Below are 24,379 nucleotides of genomic sequence, written 5' to 3' on the forward strand. Positions count from 1 at the left end.
ACTCTGACATTAAACGGAAGGCACCTAGTTCTTCTCGTCGCTGAATCCATTCCCGCACCCATCTAGACCATTTTTTCCTCCTTTTTGTTGCCAAAAGACTTAAAATAATAACACTCGCTGCTTTCTTTTTTAACATTCCCATATTGACAACTGACATAACGTTTTTGAGAAGTATACAAAATAAGTGTCCGAATAAATTACAATATCATATGTAAACACCGCATATATTTATTCCAATGTTGCCATTGAATAAAGTGTCGAGACTTTATTTCAACGAGAAGTATACCAGAATTTTATGTCAGATCCATGCAGGTGTAAACAGTAAATGAAATTTTATGTCCGACACATAAAATAAGTATAACGGTATAAGTGTCAGATGTAAACGTACCATTATAGCGGGATTTGATAGACACATTGATTTTGTTTCATAAATGACAGTTAATCGTAGCGGCTTTTGAAAGAGGCGATAAAATTTTCATGTAGAGATTTTAATAACGAATCCAACGATATATATATCTTAATTATTTCGAAAAAGTGTTATAGCGGGTTTTGAACACATATACTATAAGAATAGTGCACACTAAACTTTGTCAGTCATACTTATTTGTTTTCATTGAAATAAGAATACAATTTGCAGGTGGTGCTGGTTAGTTTTTAAATTTATTTAAACCTTGCCTAACCAAACCATCATAGTTTGGATATGCTATGGGCGATCCAACAAATATAGTGCGCACTTTTTCAGTCATTCTTATTTGTTTTCTTTGAATTAAGAATACATAATATTACAGATGGTGATGATTGTTTTTTTATAAATTCATTTAGCCCTGCCTTACCAAACCATAATCGATAAAAACACCAAACCATAATCGATAAAAAAATATTCTTCCATCTATAAAATATCTAAAATTATCTATGGTTGAATGGCATAATTTTAGATATTTATAGACAAACAAATATTTAACGACTATTATATATATGTATATTATTATGGTTTGAATTAGGATTAGGCAAGGTTTAATTGATTTTTTAAAACTAACCTACACTATCTACACATTGCAGTTTTAGTTCAATAAAAACAAATACGTTTGACTGAAAAAGTTTAGTGTGCACTATTTATGTTGGATCTTAACAGCCTAACTCCACCCTTCGCCACTGGTTGATATTAACTTTAAATAATTGAATGTTTGCTTTATCAGTGGTTGACAATTTTATTAATTTGGATCCATTAAATTTGTATTTTATTGTTTTTCAGGTGTTTTATCTATTTACAATGGTGGTTCTCACGATCGTGGTGGCGAGCGTGCTTGAAGCCTTCCGCTTCCGCATTCACTACAAGAGAAGTACCAGCAAAAGGGATGGTGAGTAATAATTCTATTTAATTTTCTTGACAAAAAATTGATTATGAAGTTACAAAAACTTTGGTGGATTGCAGTTAAAGCAATTTGTTCATAGCCACCGTCTTTGTTTTAACTTTTGGACATACGTGTTTGACATATTTGTGATGGCTTAATCATTAAATATCTTGGCAATACAGTGAAACCCCTATTTTACATTTTTGAAGGGACTGAAATAATTAAAAATCATAATTACAAATCGGATTGGATTATATATCAATGTTTCAATGAACCTTTTCGAGAAAGTTTTTTCAACATCTTTGGTTTATTATCTTTTTCAGAGGAGAAGCTTCTCCACGAGGAAGTCCACATGAGCTGGGAGGAGGTACAGCAGCTCGGCATCGACGGTGTGATGGCCGATCATCTCAGACCACATCTACCGCCTGGGGTAAGTTATCATCCAAGCTCGTCTATAGTCAGGTCGCAACGCTAAATGCCTAGTTCCGATAGTAGTCCTAATTATTGTCTTAACTTCATCATGACAGTTGTTTCAGTGAAAGAAGAAGACATTGATGACACACTTTACCTTCACTCAGTGGCGCACCCAGGGGGGGAGCCAAGGGGCCCTGGCACCCCCCAAAAATTAAAATTATAATGATTTTAAACATTGAAATTGAAAGCCAATAAACTATACCTTGGGCTTAGACAAATAAAAACACGGCAAAAAAATGATTTGTAATAATTATCCAGCACCCTTTTTATAAAAATTTCTTAGATTTTAATTTCTAACACAAAAAATTCGAAACACTAATGTCAGGTTTTTTTAGAAACACAATCCCTAATGGAACTGTCAAAAATTTCTCGGTGTCCACCCGAATTCCGGAATGGTGTAGGTCATGGCTGGGGAGGGCTGACAGAGCTCTAACCTGGGGGCCCAGGCTGTGGGGGGCCCGGCGTGTCGGGTTGACCAGAAAAGTGAGATAAACACATATCATAAATTAGCTTTAATAGTAAAAAAAATCGCCTGCGGCGCTATTATACTTCATAGCCATGAACATTTTCAATTACTTATATAATTGTGCAATATATTTTTTGATTATTATGTGTCGATACTCGACAGCTCCATTATTAAAGTAGATGTATTAAAAATCGCCAATAATTCGCTGTATAAGTACCCTTAATTTGAACTGAAACACAATTTGAAGAACGTTAATGTTGTGTTTCACACTGCCTTTAATCTTAGCGGTAGGTAGGGGGCCCGCCAAATATCCTAGCCCGAGGGCCCGTTTCAGGATGTGGGGACCATGGTGTAGGTACACCGAGTGCAATAGACAAAAGACCGAGAAACAAGAAATTAGGCTGTGAAGTAGAAAAAGATCCTATGGGACTAATTTACATTCTCCTCCTTGGGCCCCCCCTAATATTAAATCCTGGGTGCGCCACTGCCTTCACTTTGGCAACATTATTTGGTGTCATTATTTCCTTTAGAAACTCATTTTCAGTAAATAATTTCCTCTTCTTTCCAGAACACGATGACATTCATTGGCTCCCGGCCGAGGACAAGAGAAGTCCTGCAACGGCGCATGTACATGCACGAGATCCAGCGGTGGCTGGCGGACGCGGCGCGCGAGGAGAGGGAGGGTGTCGCCCCCTCGTTGGAGGCCCCCGATGCCGATGACGCCGTCACAGTCGGGGACAGACGCCTTATCTAAACTATCTCGCAGTAAACGTTTTACTTAATATAACACAAACACGCCTGAGACGCAGTCGAGAACTAATAATGACAATATGCCGCTGGGGTGACCAAATGTCATTTTTTACCTAGTCAATCAATTATTGAAGAAAATTTTCAATATTCCCACGGTTTTGGTAATCGGTCACTTTTAGCTGTATGGCAATGGTTTTTTTTTTTTTAAATTAATATATGACATCCATTTTATCTGACATCTGTTGCTTTTTGCTAAAGTTTAATATGTGAAAAACACAATATTTATTTCCCAATATTTTATTTGTTTAATATAAAATTAATTAAACTTATAATTTTATTTAAAAACTAAATATTCTTGCCATTGATATAAATTTATTATATCTAGCCCTGAGGCATAAGTAATTAAATTAATGCTAGTCTATGGGATTTTAAATGAAGAAATTGAATGACTACCCGAAACACATTCATTATAAAGACATCAAAAAATACATATATAACCACATTGTTTGTTTATTTCGTATTGCGAACAAAAGACATTTAGCACAAAATAATTGTCATGGAACACTTGTGAAAGGAGTTATTATTAACTTTTCTTATATCAATGTCTGGAATGGCAGCCATTTTGGATTCAAGATGTCAAACAAGGCATCTGCCATGATTTCAATCAAAACACTTTGTAAACCATGATTGTAAAGTACACAAAAAATGTTTTTCAGGCAGTTATTCAATTTCTTCATTCAAAATCCCACAGGATAACATAATATTATGCCCCAGAACTAATATATAATAATAAACCGTAATGATTAATTAATTGTTATAGACAATATTATTTATAATCTATGTTCGTGTTACATAATCAACGGAGAGAAATCTTTTAAAACTATTATCATTAACCTCATTATTTAAACGTTGTGTTGTCACAAAATGAAATATTAACTAATTTATGACGTGTAAAGTAAAATGGCTTCCACGATATTAATGAAAATATGCATGATTTTGTGTGGTCACCTGCGTGTAAATAAAATATTTACCATAATTTTATTAGAAGATATATTAAAATAAGCATTTGAACAATATTGACTGGGCATTATTAACTATTGTGATGGCTTAAAATATTCCCTACATTTTAAGCTAGGTAAGCGCTGGAAAATAGGAAAACGAATTCACATTATTATATCATCGCGTTACTTTGGCTTCTGGGTAACGCAGACATCCTGTCACAATAAGACAGAATCCATTATACGTATTAACCAGAACCCTCGGTAATACTTACTATCTTATCATAATGCTTTATGTCTTATGTGATCGTTTTTATTTATATAATTAAGTCTGTATGCAGAGATGTTACCTTTATGTAAACCTTAGTAAAACTTTTTAGTTATGTCGAATTGAATTCCAATGCAGAGACAACGGTTATGTAACACTTAAGACCTGATGCATAGTATGTCGACGTTATGTAAATCTATCAAGTTCAATATGCGCAATAATCTTAAATTAATAGTTAATATTGGTCACTTTAACAGTGTTTTAATTGTGAATGCACGTATTGTGATAATAGTATACCAAACATAATTTCTATTCATTATTAAAATTCGTCGAACACCACTTACACGACAATTATCGCAAATGTTTCGCAAATTATTCACTCCATTTTGGTTGGTGTTTGTGTAGATAATCGGTAATTAATGCAATATTGCTTTGTCCGAAACTATATTTACCATTTGTGTTTATAAAATGTAATTATTTGTCAGCTGTCAGTTTTCTTCAGTGTTTTGCTGCTAGCAGCGCTAACTGTGTAGACCAACCTGTTAATCGTTAGTCAATATTTATCCAAAAATGTGCTGACCAGGGATTAAGTCGACTTATTGAAATAAGTACTACTATGCATATGCACTTGAGAATGTGTCATAGTAATATATTATTTATTCAAATTCCTTCGGTAGAAGTTATCAATCTGACACTATTCGATATCTGCATAATTTTGACAGCTTCGATAACTGTGTTCCTCAAGTTTTTTGAAAAAAAAAATTAGTGATACCAGTCACCAAACACCTGATTTCAGTTACTTGAAGTTAGGCAACTGTTTGATTAATTTAATATGTTACATAAGTATGTATGTCTCTGCATATTATAGATAATGAGCTGCTTAAGAAATAGATATCAAGGAAGTTTGAGCTTTTACATAAATTTGACATCTCTGCATCTGACCTGTCTGCATCGTTTTAATATTTTCATATTTATTTTAACCAATTTAATTTGTTTACTACATTCATATTATAATACATAGTATATAAAATGAATTTTTATTGTTAGTCAATATTACATATTATATTTATGTTATGTTAAGTTTTATATTTTTAAACGAATGCATGTAATAATATGAAAGCAAACTAATATTGAGGGATTAGTGCACGGATATAGTACGTTTAGTTTTTACCGTAATTAGATGCCAGTCTGCACCATCTTGGGTGGTTACTCCGTTAAAGCACATGAGCACGTGAACTCCCAACCAAAAATATATTTTCCAATTATTGCAATGTTGCCCAATAAACAACATGCTTCATAAAAATATTAATTTAATTCTCAAACATTTAACACAAATTAATTGTGAGTAATTAAAAGTCGTTTTCAAAGCTGTCTTTTAGCGAGAGAGACTCCTTAAGATCATGTGCTCTGTAAAATATCTTACAGAGTCAATCTCAAAAATTGAACGTGAGGTGAGGGGCACATTTCATTTGTGCACCGACCCAATATTTGTGAAATGCCAGGCGCACATAGATAAATACGAGGTATTTTGCATTCAGAACTAATTGCCAGTGTACGATTTTTTCCACATTATTGTTTTCCACATTACTGGACTTAGGGATTGCAATACCGCATGAAAATATCAATACCGGTTTTTCGGTATTTCTTATTGAATACCGGTATTCGTTAAAACATAAAAAAACAGAATTAAGTACTTTAAAACATTATTTTACAGCAAAAACCTACCTAGCTACATTTATTATGTAGACATTTAAAAATATGTATTGATTATAATATTGTAGCACTGGTGATTTTTACAAATAATTTGAATATATTGATAATTTTAACCAAAGCCCCCAAAAAGGCCAATTCATTAAATACATGCAAATAAGTGTGACTGCAGGAAAAGCTGCTTCAATTCAACACTTAATTTAATTATAGAATAATTATTTTCACTGATGTTTTATAAATAGGTATATTTGATGAATTCATCTTCAAAAATGTAAATGAGTGGTTTTTTAATACCGAAAATTCCGGTATTTTGGGTTTTTAAAACCGGTATTTCGGTATTGATAAATACTGGAATATGGGTATTGCAATCCCTAGTCAGACTCTAACTACACACGTAGTAGTCAATCTGCATCTGTGCATCCATCAGGATATGTCCACGATAGGTGTGGATGTCTCTGTGGGCAAAAACGGTGTTTTAGATAGCAATCTCGTCCAAGATGGAAAATTCTACAACCTATTCACCATTATTGTTTGGGTCACCAAAGTCGTGTCGCCCAATCACCTTGGGCTGAGCAAAGAGTCCGCTCCTACTTTGTTAGAGACTGTATTCCCAAAGTAACTGGACGCTCTCTTCGACATAAATACTTCCACTCTTGGTCAGAGTATACAATAAAGGAACTCTCAATCAATTTTCTCTCGGCGTCTTTCCAGCACACTTTGCTCAGCCCCAAGATGTCATATACCGTAGGTGTGTATGATGTGAGTGGCGTGCAGGCCCTTCATGAGTGTGCGAACATTGTTTGTGGCAATGAGCATGCTCAAGTTGTTACAGAGGATTAATATATCGGTTTTATTATCCTTATCCAAGCTGGAATGTCGGTTAACAAAATTGGTTTTCGTCCGAGGATGCTGTGGTGTTTTATTAATCTACTCGCTTTTTCTATCAAGAATTTTATTTCTTTGGTTAAAAGGCTTGTTTTATGGTGCCAGTCACCTGTCAGCCGTAGTTCTCGTAGTTCAGCCAGTCTGCTGTAGTTAACTACAGCAAATGCGACTTATTGTTAGTTTGGCATTTCTTAAATTTCGCTATGGTCACAGCCACCGGCGTAAGTGTGCACAAAACTTTACTCGTTTCCGGGTACCTATTTCGTATGTCGTCAAATACTGTCTCTGTTGATAAATGTGAGTCACAATAGTCCATTGTGCAAGGACATAACCACTATCATATTGAGGATCTGCTACAACAAAATTGCATGTGCATATCTTTACTCCTGCTGCCACGACCACCAAATATCTGGTTCAATCGAAATTTAGCACCACAGAAAGAAAATGTTGTAATGCAGTGGTCCTACTCCAGTGACGATAACTTGTTAATATACTTATTTAACGTCTGCAATATTCATTAACTGTGTATTATTTATTACTGGGTAGCTAGTAGGTGTTATAGTTTATAAATTGAAACACTCAAACTTGTCGTTTGGTTTCTTTATTTTATGAACTCATTTCACTCAATTTCAACGTATTTTTGTTTGAATGAAATGGAGCATCGGGGTTAGTCCCTATCTCCGTCACCTCTAGAGTGGCCGATGATTAGCTTGACATGATATGATGGTAATACGTGTGTAGCGTTACCGTTTAATCTGTGACGTATCTATATTATTTTTAAGGTTTATCCATGTCACCTTTGACAATATAAATAAATGAAAGCCTTATCGTTATCGCCGTTAAAATTATATTTTAGCAGTATTTCTACAGCGGTTGATGTTGCCCTTCCAGGCAGCAATGTGAAGATAAATATGACCGCGTCTATTTCGTCTAAATGGGTCAGCATTATAGCAGAGAAGCGGTTTTTAGGATCGAATGATTTTCTAAGATTACTGCCAGACATGGCATGTGGCATTTGGATTTGCTCCGTTTTTTTATAGCAGAGAAGCGGTTTACTTAAGCAGTATTTGTACAGCGGTTGATGTTCCCCTTCCAGGCAGCAATGTGAAGATAAATATGACCGCGTCTATTTCGTCTAAATGGGTCAGCATTATAGCAGAGAAGCGGTTTTTAGGATCGAATAATTTTCTAAGATTACTGCCAGACATGGCATGTGGCATTTGGATTTGCTCCGTTTTTTTATAGCAGAGAAGCGGTTTACTTAAGCAGTATTTGTACAGCGGTTGATGTTCCCCTTCCAGGCAGCAATGTGAAGATAAATATGACCGCGTCTATTTCGTCTAAATGGGTCAGCATTATAGCAGAGAAGCGGTTTTTAGGATCGAATAATTTTCCAAGATTACTGCCAGACATGGCATGTGGCATTTGGGTTTGCTCCGTTTTTTTTATAGCAGAGAAGCGGTTTACTTAAGCAGTATTTGTACAGCGGTTGATGTTCCCCTTCCAGGCAGCAATGTGAAGATAAATATGAATGTGTCTATTTTGTCTAAATGGGTCGTCAGCCTTATAGTCGAGAAGCAGTTTTAAAAATCGAATAATTTTCCAAGATTACTGCCAGCCATGACATGTAGCATTCGGATTTGCTCCGTTTTATCGTCTTTTATCGGCACTGATGTGGGACTTGGTTGCCCCTAAGAAACATCTCCACTCATCTCTGTCTATTGTAAGCTCTCTCCACTGCCTTAACCTCAGGGAACCTGTCTTTATATACAGTCCACTGCAGTCTAGGTCTTCCCTCCTTTTTTCTTCTTGTATGATGAAATTGAACCTCTTTAGTCTCTGTAGTTGGGTGTATTTCACTCTTGAGGCTATAGTTGCTCGTTGCCGAATTACATTTTAATTCGGTTCTACATATAATTACTAATGTTAGTATTCATATGAATATACATACTTTATTAGCAAACAGGGAACAATTTTTATGGTCGTTTATTGTTTCACTAGTGCGACTCGATAATAAGATAAGTCAGTTAACGTTGGTTTATGTCAATTGTTTTCTGACAAGTCGCGAGCCGAATACTACAAGGTTCTAAGTGTTCGTCCTTGAAAAAACTAACCCAACAATGAAGTAGTATAATTCTAAGCTGCCTCATTGTTACTTTTGTTTCTACAAGGACAAACACTTAGAACCTTGTAGTTCTCCACTCGCGAAGTGCTTCTTTATCGACTGAGACGGATAGTTTTCTTTTATGTCGATAGATGTTACTGTAAGACTTGGCCGGCAACGGCTTTATTTTGTTACGACACGTATGAGTTGACGGGGGATCATCGTACAACGTGTACAGTTTGTGTTTGTATCTTCCTCGCCCTGCGTATCGTTGCTTCTGAGTATCTTCCTTTCAAAGATACCAAATACCCAGCATTCCGACCCGTGGGTCAATATGAACCTATCGAGGTTTATAAGGTTCAAGTTTTCTTCGAGTAATTTTACTAACTTCCTGGCAGATGTCGTTTTGATGATAATGCATGATCCCAGATAATATATAAACTCATCGACTTTCGCAAAATCATACCAATTGAACATGAGTGAACTTGATGGGGTCTCGCTCGCAGACATGCATTTTGTTTTTGATTCATTGACATGAACTCCCATTTATTTCTACTCTTTCCGGTGCGATAAAAGCCTCCTTTAGCGATGATTCCGATCTTGCCACTATATCTATAACACTGACGTGTTTGAAAAGCGTTTGCATTACATTATTATAATATAATATAATCCCTGTTGTTTGGATCGGAGATCGGAGATTCTCTGATGATTTTCCCCCTCCCTATATTGAATAACAGACGGGTAAAGGTTTTACCATGTGTTTGGCCCATTGTGAGTGCGCTGCACACCAGAAAGTCCTGACTGATTCCTCACTTGACATTTGAATCAGGCTTACTAGTTTCATGGGATCCTCAGTTTATGTAATGCAATAAATAAGTGGTATGTGTCTAACTTATATATATGGTGTTTTTCCAAGATTTGTTGTACAGATACTTGATTGATCATCGACTGCGCTGTGCAGAATCTATTGTATACTCTCCGTATTTAACGATTCTTCTGTACAGAATGTTGTAGAACATTTTATAAGCTGTAGTTAGAACAATCCATAAGTTTTCATTTTTTCATGAAGGGAGAATATTATTTCCTTTTTCTATTTTTTGGGTACCGAATCTGTCGTCTTGTCATTGTATGTATATCCTTTTCGGATATTGTCCATGCCAGGGGACTTATGGTTTTCAAGTTTATCTATGGCATATGACACATTTACCAGTGAACGCAGTGTACTTTCTTCGTAATCGTCTGGATATTTTTGTAGGTGAGCATTCGATCTCGTTGTTACTGTACAGGTACAGTTACTGCCTTGATGTATCTCTTCCATCTTGCTAACACAAGGGTTTGTCTATTCTCATTTCTACATACGCTTACCCTTGGCTTAAACTCATCTCATGAGATATTTACTTTTATGATACCTCTTATGCATTCGTATTCTTTTTGTATATTTTGTAATCTCTTCATATATGTATATTGTAATGTCTCATTATATTTGTATTAGCCCTTTGTTGGATTTTGCCATACTGGTTCTTTTTACCGTAACCACACGGTATTCGTCATCAAACAAGTAATTTGTTTTTTGACTACTATTATTACCCAGGACCTCAAATGCTAAGGGTTAGATTTACCCTTTCTGCATATTATTCTAGTTTTTCCTGGCTTTTAAGACGCTTGGTATTAAATCTTCCGATCTGATTCCTAGTTTCTTTGGCTTTTATTACATGAGGTAATGATTAGAATTCACATGTATTTGTAATGTCAGTCCAGTGCGTAGCATCTATCAAATGGTCTATTTGATTTGAATGTTTTATTGCCTGGAGACATCCTTTTCTTTTGTATGTGTCTTTATGTAGAAGATGCGGCAAAATAAGCCGCTGACCATTTCATTGATGATTTCATATAGACTGTTTTTACCGACAGTCAGTAGAAATATTGTTTATTTAACTATTTTTGCATTTTGATTGTGTCCAACACAATTTTGATATTGTATCTGTGGCACCCTCTATATCAGTGTTATTCAACCAGATGAGTGAACATATGAGAAATATTTCGCAGAACGGTATTAGCCATTATAAATGGAATTTTATTTAAATTCTAATGGATTCAAGCTCTGTACTATTTATTCCATTTAAGTCGTTTTTTTGCGACCCGGGTTTCGCCTTTCGGCATCTTCAGGCGTCGTGTATACTCACCAAAGGTAAACACACACTGACAACGAACAATATAGTAAATCAATACAATAAAGTAGGTAAAAACTCCATTACCTACCTATCTAGTCAGAGGTCACAAAAAATACAATAAACAAATTATGAATAGTTGAAGTGTCAGTAACTCAGTACACTCAATAAATAGCATATTATTATAATAAATCGTCAAAACCTAATAATAGATCATTATTCCTTATAAACAATAAAAATACTACACTCAAGAGGTGTAAATCGTCAAATTTATGGAATCTTATATTTTAAAATTACAACTTTTGGATAGTGCCACATCTGCTGCTGCTTCTTTGTAAGCAAATTTGATATGCGTGGTTGCAGCATTGTTTCTGAGAGACGAAGCGCTGCATTAACATCCATTTGATTTCTCTGTTTGGTTTTTATTACTGACATAGATGAAAAAGTCTTTTCACATAAATAGGAAGTTGAAAAAATTACCAATAATCGAATCTTTATAACTCAGAGATGGATATTCTTTATCAAGGGATATCCAAAATTGAGACAATGATTGCATTTTATGTCTGGACACCAGAGTGACATCAGAAGATAGCTCGATCAGCTTTTCTTTCTCACGAAGATCAAGTGCGCATGATTTAATATCTTCCAAAAAGGGATTATTAATCCGGAGGTTAGAGGTCCGCCTTTACATAGATCTTAGTTTTCAGAGAAATGTTTATTAAAGTTTTCAGCTAACGCTTTTAAATGTTGGCTTATGATGTTGAATATGACTTTCTGGTTAATATCAGCAGCATTCAAAAATTCTCCCAGCATTTCATCTAGTGAGAATTCCCCGAATCGTGTAGCGATATAATCGGTTGATGGCATGGTGAAAGCTTTCGCGGACTGGTAATATATTCTTGCGGACCGGCGCCGGTCCGCGGACCACTGGTTGAAGAACACTGCTCTATATTATGCTCTCTTTCTCCCTATCTATGCTTAAGTCATAGAATGAATCTTTGTCAAGCATCTGAGTTTTCCTCTGTACGAATGTTTGTCAGACCGTTTTATGCAATGTACGACAATTAAAAATCATATATAATATTATATATACACTAGTTAAAAAAAATTAGTGCCTTGATGCCAATATTATATTCGTGGCCCCGGTCAACTGAATATTTCTTTCGTATTATGATATTCCATTTCTTCCAACCGCAAAAGTTTTGTTTACGATAAATTGAATGATTGATGTCACAACGTCCGGTGGCTTATGAAATATAAAATTATGTAGGAGTAAACATATCTACTGATTTATCTACGATAGATTTTTTTGAAAGTAGCTTTGACCCTGCAGATTTATTATGAGGGGACAGCTGTTTTGTCTGCCTCAAGGTTTTTTATTATTTATTATACCAGGGGGCTCTTACCAATTTGGATGCCTTGGGCTATAGTCCCTTTAGCATTATGGTAAATACTACCCTGGTAAAGGCATGCCTTTAATCGTGTTTTATACATCATGGGGCTGATGATTGTGTCAAAATCAGTAACTGAATGTTCAAGTTATTTGTCGACCATAAATATATTGCAGATTAAGTTTTTGATGACCCTTTTTCAGTCCCATAAGATGACTTATAATCCTTCTATACCTGCTTTATATTATTTCATTAATGAGTTCTAGGAGGTGTTATACACCCCGTAGGCGCGTTAAGAGAAAGTACATTCCTCGTGTAGAATCCAAATTCGTTAATCTCTTTCCCGTTGCCGGGTCATCTATTGATTGGTAGGCAGCCCTCGTTGTCCAGTGTATTCTATAATTCATTGACTACTCAACCGGGGGCTCCGGGTTTGATTCCCGGTCGGTGCGGTCACAATATATTTATATAAGCCTGAGTGTTTATGTACTCGTCTCACTTTTACTACTAAATTGGTATTTCACTGCACTACTGTCATTACACCTCATGGCCTGTTAGTGTTGAAAAGAATATATTCCGAGGCGTTTTCTTTTGGTTTCCTAATGCTTGATAGGGTTGGGTTGTTGGCCCCGTGCCCAACCTTTCCCGCTTTGTCTAGTTTTAGCACCGGCAACAGCATCAGTAGAGATGTTCCCTAGCTGGCGGTGGCTTTATTTGCTACATTTACAAAACATTTTCCTATGAGTAGGCTTAAAATACTGCTTTTACTACTTCATCAAGAGGAACATATGGGCCTCCACAGAGTGGAGATTGTATTAGCATATTTTGTTTTTACGAGAAATGGATGTTGGGCACTTGCTCAATCTAATATGTCCATAATCTGACTCCAATCACAAATTAAAAAACAAATGTGTATTCGCTAGACCCAGGATTCGAATCTGGGACCCACGACATTACAAGCCGACGCTTAAGCCGCTTGGCAATCGCGCTTAAATTAGCTGTCCCGAAAATGTAACGAACGTCAATGAAGACATTGTTTTTTAGACTGCATTTTAACAAGTAATATGTCAGTTTTATGTTCACATTCTACATTTCTGGCTCGAGAGCCGCGATTTGCCACCCCTGCACTAATCCATCAATATTTATTATAATTTAATAAACACCCCACAAACCGTAATGTAATAATTTGCTAAAACTCTCATATATTATATATGTACTTATCAAGTTTCTTCCGATTTCGAATATTATTTATACCGAAAAGTAAATTTTCATACAATTTAGTTACCAACATTTCGAAATCCCTGTACCTTGCACGCTTACATATACAAAAAGGGTCGTCCATAAATAACATTGCATGTTTTGCGATCACAAAAGCTTTTGAAAAAAAACATTAATCTTTGTGAGTTTTATTTCATTGTTTTAGTGACGTCACATTATATACTACCCTCTCCCTGTCTCCTTGTCATACCGTCATATATGGACGACCTTAAAAGTAATTATTTGTATATAATATACTAATTTAATATACAATTATTTTGCCATTTTACTAAGTATATCAAAATATTTTTTATTTTTTTTTTAAATTTAATGTTAAGAATGATCTAAAGACAATTCATATTAATATTTATTTTTAAAGTAACCAGGATTGCAATTCTGGGATTTTCGGATCAGTATTTTTCCTTTTCAAATATATATTTTGCTGCGACTGTGGCCCGGATGGTCGAGAAGCTGTCTCTTGTACTTGATGGCATTCGATTAAGTGTTGTACTATTTCATTTGAGTTATTTTTGCCACACGGGTTTTGCTTTTCGGCATACTCAGACACTATGCATGCAATTTGTATTCTTAGTTCAATGAAAACAAATAAAGTGTGACTGACAAAGTTTAGTGTGCACTATTTATGTCGGATCTCCACAGCCTACCTCTACCATTGGACCAAAGAATCAAACGATGTTAAATACCTAATTAATTGGCATCATCTGTTTCTGTGGTAAATCCTATGTACACATATTTATCTCGATGACTATTTCCAATGATTTATGTCGGTGGCACACTTAAAGATGGTTGTACGATAAAATCATATTTTAAATTAAGTTTATAATATAATTCGTGGGGTTACTGCCAAAAATGAGTTAGTCTCGAAATCATGTAAGGAATTGCAATTTAAAAGTGTGAAATGCCCTATAAAATCAGGCATAATGCTGATTTTCACTATATCGGATGGCCTTGCATTTTTTTCTAGCATACATATTTATATATAGACACATAATCCATTGTTAATTCTAAATACTCAAATTATCGACTTACCAACTTTTGGCAGCAACCATTGATATACTACTGGATGAATCATATGCTTCTTAAAATGACGCCCGATTTTCAGCGACTCGGCCTTTGTTAAAACTTACTGAGTAAGCCCGATCTAGCTTGCATCTTACTCTAACTAATAGTCAGCGCATGACGACTTGCTCTGTCTGTTTTGCGTTGCAGCACCCTTAGGTTCACTATTCCAAGAACGCAAATTTAGTTTTACAGCCAGGGCAATACGGGTGAAATTCGAGAATCCATGTTAACGGTCTTAACGCATTATACCTACAAGGAAATATTATAAGACGATATTCGTAATATCTTTTGTTGTACATTTTTAAAATGACACTTGTATGGGAACTGCTCATCTAGTAGTGTATCAATGGCAGCAACCCACAATATTATAGTTATTATTGATTACCATGTTAATCTCATTTATTTTATTTAACCAACTAATACAAAACCAAAAATGGCTACATATTATGCTTTTAATTATAAGAATAATATATTTTTAGTGAGAAATGTTACGAATATGATATTGTAATAAATAGTATGTATTATTAGATATTAAATATTCAGCTGCAGTTTTAAATGAATTTATAAATTATTGTTACATATTATTTTTGGATTGTAAAAATGTGATATCTATGATAAATCTTTTGAATAAATCATTGACCCCTTTTAAAATATCTTGTATTATATTCTAGTGAGAATTTGACATGGACATACAAGCTAACAAGATAATTGAATACACAAAGTAAAATAGGCACTAAGTACCAAAAAGCTGAATCTGAGATATAGGGGTTTTAATGAAGCACTGTTTTATTAGCTTCTCAATAGATTTAACATACGATCTTAATGTCCTTAGAAGAAAAAAAAATACGTTTATAATTATTAAACATTGTAAGAAAAACACTTTTGAATAACGATATTTCAGAAAAGCACTACTCGCAACATTTATTTCTTAAAAAAAGGACTAAGTGCCACGCTTTATATCGAAAACGAAGAACTAAGTCTCATGACACATATTAACTAACGGCACTTAGTGCCTATTTTAAAAATAATCACGCTGACTTACACCTAAAGCCATCTATAATATATCTTTATGACACTGTATGTATGTATTGTATTCAGGATATTGACGATAGCACATAGAAAATTTCTGTGTACTCACTTTTTTTTTTCGATATTCGGGCACTTGGTGCCTATTTTATTTCCTGTATTCAATTCTTTCTGAAGTTAAAGCATGGCAAAATAATAAATAATATAATAATGTTACTCCGATGGTCAAAGAACCAAATAAAAATTATTAATTGTCGAGAATGGTTGTGTAAAAAATGTTGTAAAGATTATAAACCTACTATAAATAAAAGAAGGCTATACGTTATTTCTGTTATGGCAATAAATTATTTAATTAACAGTTGCCATTCTGATTTTATTACTCACAAAAATGTCTACCATTTATTACATTCATTGCGCTTACTTACTCGAGTGCTGTTATAAATGGTTTTACACAAATTTTACATGATGTTTCTACTAAATGATAATGCCAAAGTGTAGATTTTTGGCAGCTTATCTACTCATCTTGACGGGTTTTCTTTTTATCTGCCCTGCAAATTGGCAAATAATTGTCATAAACTTATTATCTGCGAATGAATCTGGAATGCGAAGTCATTTGTGGCTAACTTAATCAGTGGACCGGTGGTCCTTTTTTTGCTTCAATGTCATACATTTACGCTCCATCTCTATTGAAGAAGGTTTTTTCAACATCTTTGAAAAATTCAGATTCATTTTGTTGTATTAAAACACCTTACTTATTAGTGTTGTTTTTATAGATTATAGAGCAGCGCGATCAACCTTTCTTTTCATGAGGCCCGAATTGACTACCAAAAACTTTTTGTATGCCGCATTTATATATACATAACAACAATAAAATCATATTCATTCTTCGACATATCACTATATACATAAAAAATTCTTGCTAGGTCGTAGAAAATCATCCTGTGGATTGCTTATCACTGCTATAAAGTCAATATAGTTTCCCTCTAGTAATTACTATACACCCACGATGGCCGCACGACTTAAGTGTTTGCCTATTGCGTTGTGGGTCCCAGGTTCGAATCCTGGGTCTGGCAAGTGCACATATTGTTTTTCAATTTGTGTATGAGTCAGAGTATGGACCTAATAGGTTGAGCAAGTGGCTGACATCCATTTCTCGTAAAAACAAAAATCTGTCAATACAAGCCTCCACTATGTGGAGGCCAATATGATCCTATTAGGATCGGACATGGTCAAAAAAAAAAAATTCCTACACCAAAGCCCAAAAACGGAGATATCGCCTTTATTTACGTATAACTAAAATGTTTTTACTATATCTAAGCCAATCCCGATGCATAGAGAAAAGTTATGTAATGCTTAGCTAGGACAGAAATAAAGCCTGCATTGACAATGAGATATAATAATATTATGTGGTGTTACTGCCAAAAGTTGTTAAGTCTCGAAATCATGTTATGGAGTAATTGCAATTTGAACTTTGACATGCCCTCTAAAATCAGGCATAATGCTGATTTGTTTGTGCTTTATGTGCATGTTCTATGTATCAGATGACCTTAATTTTTTTTCTACCATACATACTTACATATAGACACATAATCCGTTGTTAACTCTAAATACCTAAATTATCGACCTGCCACAAATTACCTATCACTAGTTACCCACTTTTGGTTATCTGAAGTTAGGCAATTGTTTAAGTGATTTACATTACATAAAGTATGTCTCTGCATGTAGATAATTAGCTGTTTAAGACATAGTTACTCCGCATCTGGCAATTGCTGCAGCTGAACATTTAATATATTTTTCTAGCATAAATTATTATACACTGGTTGCGTGGTAGTTTGATGTCAGCAAAACACCGCGTTAGGTAAATATTTACAAAAGACCTTAGCTTAATATATTACAACGCATCAAGCTATCGTAAAATGGCTACCGTAGATTGTAATTTATTATTGAGATTCGTGTGTCGGAATGGAAAATTTATTTTTAAAATTAGAGACACAGACTCGTGGGGTCGTCGAGAAAAAACAATCAAATATTACAAAATACTGTTAATAAGTATAGTAATTTAAAATATAAACATAGTACTATGTTTATCACATTCTTACATAATATCATTATCAATAATAATTGGTATGTAATGAATAGTTTTTGTACTATTCTGATCAATTTAGTGTATGTACTTAACTATTGTTGTGAATAGTTTTTGTACTATTCTGTTCAATAGTTAATGTACTATTCTTGTGAACAGGCGTGCACACAGATAAATGGTTTAGGGTTTAGTGTAGATTTTCTATTGATTTCTATGACAGCGGAGGGGATGGTCAAAAAAATCTAACGGGTGTTACTAACTACCACATTTACCTTGCCTACTGCTCTCAGCGCTTCAACTACGGTATACCACACTTTTCCAGATACATTCCTCATACCCATACACTCTACACTTTGAGTCTAGCAATAAATACTTGGCCTGCAGGTTCACATAATCGTGTTTACCTATTACTTATTGCCAGCTGTCTAATACAACAAGTGCTTATAGAATGGGTGTGACTTAGTTAGTGTCATCCGCGCTGTCTATATCATCTATATCAGATGACTATGGCATCGGAATATATGCCCCAGATAGTTGCACCAATTTATGAGTGGCTTCGGGCCTTGCTTGCTTTAGAATGCCGAGAAGAGTGGCGTCATGATCAGGCATGAGGTTCTGAAATTGAAGAATACGTAGTATTCCTTTATCTACATATTTGTATTTGGGGGGTCCAGCACATCTATTCTATACACAAGACTGCTATCGAGGGTAGTATTGTATCGAAGTATTAGCACTTATTGTAACAATTACAATAAGTTAGTTGTAATTGTTACAGTAAGTGCTATGTTTTAACAAATTTTAGAGTGAGATAGACAGTTTTGACTGTTTAGACGGCTAACTTATTTTAATAATTATAATACTTCGATACAAACATATAAAAAACTACCCTCGATAGCAGTCTTGTGTATAGAATAGATGCACTGATCTGAAAACCCTCTCCCTTGTGTGCGCGCCTGCTTGTGAATACCATTGGAAATATATTCACTACTTTTTGAATTTGGGAATATTATTTGTACAAGACTATGTACAATACATTACAGTCTCTCTCAATAATGATTAATCTAATTTCTCGGGAGAATAATAAGATTCGGTATGATAATATCACGACTGTTATAAATAAATAAAAGAATTTGCTGTTGTGTGAACGTTATCGACTTGTAGATAATTATTATTGTTATAAATGTTTTTGGCTGCCACAATTTTGTATTATTGCTGACATACAACGAAAACAAGATTGCTATATTGTATTGGAATTAATGTGGTTCGAAGAATGTCAACTCTGACAGTAGTTTTCAATCTGTTTTGTATCATGTTGACGTTTGATTTCAATACGTCAATAAAATTTACAACACATAAAATATCATCGCCTTGGTAATGAACAAATTAATTCGCATTTGCAAAATTCAGAGATATGCGCATTTGAAAATTTTACATCTTTCTAAAGACTTATATTTTTGTGTATTCTACCTTTGACATTATTAAAACCATGTTAATGTGAAAATATCATTTCGTCACCTAATACTACACCTAGATAACTTGATTTACACTGTTTTTGAGTTAGCTATTGAATATGATTCTATATTTCTTTCTCTACAATATGATAAAACTAGGTAAGTCAGAAGTTAATGGGAACTGTATTAAATTTGTGTTTGAAAATATTAGATAACTTTAAAACCATAGATACCTAATAATGTATCTACAATATTTTTTGATACAATTGAACATTATTTAATTGTTCCCAATTAGACAAGCACAATTTTCCATTTTTTTTTAAATAATAATTATAGCCTAGATTTATGTTAATCAAGTAAACTTTAAATTTCATTTTCCCAACAATGATCAAATCAGAGTTATCTAGTTATAGTATTGAAGTGACGACTTAATTCTCTCACCACTATGCTGCCCTGTTAAAAGGGGGTTGACACGGTCCAAGTACGATCCAAGTACACTTGGACCGAGTGCCATCCAAGTGCACTCGTATGAGACATCTTCATACTAATTATTCCTATCCAAGCTACTTGGACCGCGTCCTACTCATCCAAGTTAGCTTGGATAGGAATAATTAGTATGAAGCTGTCACTTGGATGGCACTCCGTCCAAGTGTACTCGGATCGTACTCGGACCGTGTCAACGCGGCTTAATTAAAAAGACAGTATTTTTGATTTTAGTGAAATGAGAACCCAAGTTTTAAACTACCTTTTCTCATTTCATCAAATACAACTGTTTTTGAAATCCACGTAGAATTATATTCACCACCAAAGTAACGATACGTGAGACTGCAACTAGCAAGGCAAACAACATGACACACATTGATAGGTGTCGATCGATGTTTGGCCATTAACCAGAAATGGAATAGAAGTCATATTTGAGTTCAAGTCAATAAATAATGTCTGTGATAAGGGAAGAACAGTATGCTACATTGGAATTTTGTTATTTTATTGTCTGTTTCTCCATGGTCCTCTCTCCCATGGGCGCTCTAAGCTTAATGACGTGTTTACCTAAGTCTTGGGTAACTTTTTTTAAGAAATTACCAGGCATACATAAAAAAACTGAAAGATGCTTCACATCAACTCGAATAAGACTGGGTGTGGTGTGAGGCGGGTTAATAATTGTTGGTATTATTTAAGTAGTTCCTGAAAAGAATAAATTTTGAACAAATTTCCAATAGACAGTTTTCGTTGTTTGTCAACAATATTTTATTCTGTTGGAATTCATTAATGAGTAGGTCAAAAGTAAAATGGCTACTCTCCACCACCTACATCCGCATTGAGATAATATGCACATAAATTTATTACACAGTTTTTAGATACATACCTCTATTATAATATATTATATTAATAAAATTGTACAGCTACATTTGTTAAAAATACCAACATTATTTTTACTACGGAGAGATTGTTGTGCATTTCAAAAATAGAATATAGCCATTTTGCTTTATCCTAATCTAACCTACTAATCATGTTATATGGCTATTGACCATTGTTTTATGTAACTTTCGAAACTGACAGCTACACAAAAAAATATTGTTTTAATCAAAATTATGACCAGTATTTTAGTGTAGGTAGTCGATTAGGTGTATTTTTATAGCTTGGATATTATGTACCTACACGTTGTTATTGTAATAAACTATGTATGATGAAAATCCAATAAAAAATATTTGCAAAGAATTTTATTTATTAAAAAGTTCACCAAAAACTTACCACCAGTAGAATGTCAGATTCTTGTGGCAGTGCAGGCGACTCATTTAGGTGTTAATATCGTTTTTTTTCAAATGACATTGACACTGTTCTAAAGTGATTTTGTCTTGGCTGCAATGCCACAAGAATCTGTCGTTCCTCTAGTCTTCTATACAAATGCCTTCCGCTCCTATCACTCGCCAGTCCTCTCCAGTTGCCAGTCCTTCTCCACACGGTCAATCCACTTTATTTTTGGTATCCCTTTAGTTTGCTTCCGTTGGGTTAACCGTCTGGTCAGGATCTTTATTGCCTTGTCGTTTGACATTCTCTCAATGTAATGAGCCCGTCGAAGTCTTCGGCGCCTTACAAAATTTACCAATTGACCGGTGTTCCATAACAACATCCAGTTCATATTCTGTAGGGCCCCATTTTCTAAAGTCAGTCCAAAGATTCTTCGCAATATTTTTCATTCAAATACTGCTATCTTATTTCATCGATCAGGGTTAGGCACCATACTTGACAACCATAAGTTAGCACTGGCCTTTAGGTTTTATAATCAATTGACTAATACAGTATGTACCAGTGGCGAAGATTTTTTTGAGGAAAAGTGTCGCCCTTCATTGAAGACAAGATACATTTTCCAGGTTTGGAAAACATAAAATATGGTAAGCCTGATAATTTTCTGCCTAAATTACTTACCTGTTCTGCGCATCTATTCTTTACACAAGACTGCTATCGAGGGTAGTTTTAATTTTTTTTATCGAAGTATTAGCACTTATTGTAACAATTACAATATGTTAGCCGTCTCATCATCATCGGCACTACAACCCAATGTGGGTCTTGGCCGCCTCCAGGAAACGTCTCCACTTCCCCCCTGTCTGCCGCAAGCTCCCTCCACCGCCTTAGTCTCAAGGATGCTGTGTCTCTTTCTATACAGTCCAGCCACCGCAGTCTAGGTCTCCCGACCCTTTTTTTCCCTTCTGGTCTGTTGAAGAGAAGCCTCTTTGGTGGTTGGGTGTCTTCCATCCTTGAGACATGGCCTGCCTAACGAAGTCGCCCCACTTTTACGTGTGAGACTACAGGGGGATCTTCATACAACGCATATAATTTATGGTTGTGCCATCCTCTTCACATACAGCTCCTAAGACTCTTCTTAATACGTTAGCCGTCTAAACAGCCAAAACTATCTATCTTGCTCTAAAATTTAACACAGAGAGGTGCTGTTAAAACATAGCACTTATTGTAACAATTACAATTATTACAATAAGTGCTAATACTTTGATACAAAAATGAAAAACTATCCTCTATAGCAGTCTTGTGTATAGAATAGATGCGCTGGGATTAAAACCATAATTTCACCCAAGGGGATCTGTTTCAAGTTTGGTGATTTACAAATCTTTTAACAATATCTCTGTACATACCAGTGGCGAATGGTGCATGTAGGCTGAATCCGATATAAACAATACACACTAAACTTTGTCATTCATATGTATTTGTTTTCATTGAACTAAGACTACAAATTGCAGATAGTGTTGGCTAGTTTTTAAAATTCAATTAAACCTAGCCATAATAGATTTAGTCAAAAAATATTCATCTATCTATTATGGTTTGCTTTAGGCAGGGGTAACATAAATTTTAAAAAACTAACCAATGCCATCTACAATTTGTATTGAAGTAAGGGTATGACGTAAGGTTGGTTTATTGAATGCTTGACCACCAAAGATTCAATCTTGGGTACGAATTGACAGAAGAGACTCGAGTGAATTGCAGTCTAGTGCAGTTCGTACCAATGAGATATTTACAAATATGATTTACGAAGATTGTGTTTGCAATGAAAATTTTGACGTCGAAGCGAGAAGCGTGTAATTAGTTTGAACGGTTTGAAGATACTAGATACTGTTGTATTGTGACATTTGTTTTTATATTAAAAGAAGACAAAGGTAATATCAGAAACGGCGTGGGTTGATTGCCGTTGTTTTGTTCCCACACCGTGGATTGTTTTTCTTAGAATTTTATCTGCGAAATTTGACTATGACACAAATGTTATCAATTAAATAATGGATTTCTCACGACAAAGTAGCAGAAATGCACCATTTACTTGTTAATTCTTGTAATGGTGAAACCTGACACGTAAGCATTCCTTCGGACTGCGGGGAATGCTTATACGTCTGTTCGCACGGACGAGTTTACTGATCGTAAAAAATTATATTGTTGTAAATTTAGGTTTGCAATACACTTTAAGATTAGTTATAAAATGTACATATTTCTAGGTTTTCTTAACTATGACTTAAATGCTATTGACACGTTGCACTTGTCTGCGGAACTTCCTTCCACCCTCAGTATTCTTAGTTCAATATGAAGTTTGAATAATAATAAAATTGGTTTAATACACTAGTATAGGTGTTTCGTTCTACAGCGACACTGTTGTACGCTAAAAACGATTAGCAGTTGTGTTGGTGTTCTTTGGTAGTATTGACACAGGGTGTGCATGAAGAATTACGGTAATAATGTTTTAATAAAATATGGAATAAAAATGCGTACATTAGAACATAGGTACTTATATATTATTTACTTATACTGATAGTTACAATTCAATGAAAACATCGTGTATTATTATTTATTTAGTTGGGATTGGGAATATACAATGTTTTGGAATTTATGAATTAGCCTTAACGATATCATTATTGTTATTTAACAGATTAGTTATAAATTTGTAGAGAACTAAACAATTAAAGACAATTATAGGTAATACCGTAAATACATAATTTCGTTGACTATGTCATTTAATTATACATATAATCAATCATTAGGACTTCGGAGAACAATTACAAATGGCATTTTCAACTATAAGTATAATGCTGTTAAAGTAAAATAAATAATAGGAAGAACATAATTTAATCGTGTATTATTATTTATTTAGTTAGGATTGGGAATATATAATGTTTTGGAATTTATGAATTAGCCTTAACGATATCATTATCGTTATTTAACAGATTAGTTATAAATTTATAGAGAACTACACAATTAAAAACAATTATAATACCGGCAATACATAATTTCGTTAGCAATATCTTTAATTATACATGTAATCATTAGGACTTCGGAGAACAATTACAAATGGCATTTTCAACTATAACCAACCAACTCCTGATGCATCCGAAACTTTGTCACAACACTACTTCACTACA

General features: G+C 34.5%; 1 protein-coding gene across 1 annotated transcript in view; it reads left to right on the forward strand.

Annotated features, from left to right (window-relative positions):
* LOC147069454 (two pore calcium channel protein 1-like) overlaps positions 1-21,173 on the forward strand; it is a 67,107-nt gene extending 45,934 nt beyond the window's left edge. Inside the window, exons 14-16 of the mRNA XM_085950279.1 lie at positions 1,253-1,358; positions 1,676-1,782; positions 2,861-21,173. Coding sequence (XP_085806405.1) covers positions 1,253-1,358; positions 1,676-1,782; positions 2,861-3,046 — 399 coding nt within the window. The 3' untranslated portion in view covers positions 3,047-21,173. The remainder of the gene's footprint in view (positions 1-1,252; positions 1,359-1,675; positions 1,783-2,860) is intronic.
* The last annotated feature ends 3,206 nt before the right edge of the window (positions 21,174-24,379 follow it).

The sequence above is a fragment of the Rhyacophila brunnea genome, unplaced genomic scaffold (genome assembly GCF_057557595.1).
Source record: "Rhyacophila brunnea isolate RB1 unplaced genomic scaffold, BYU_Rbru_1.0 scaffold_23, whole genome shotgun sequence".
NCBI classification, from domain to species: domain Eukaryota; kingdom Metazoa; phylum Arthropoda; class Insecta; order Trichoptera; family Rhyacophilidae; genus Rhyacophila; species Rhyacophila brunnea.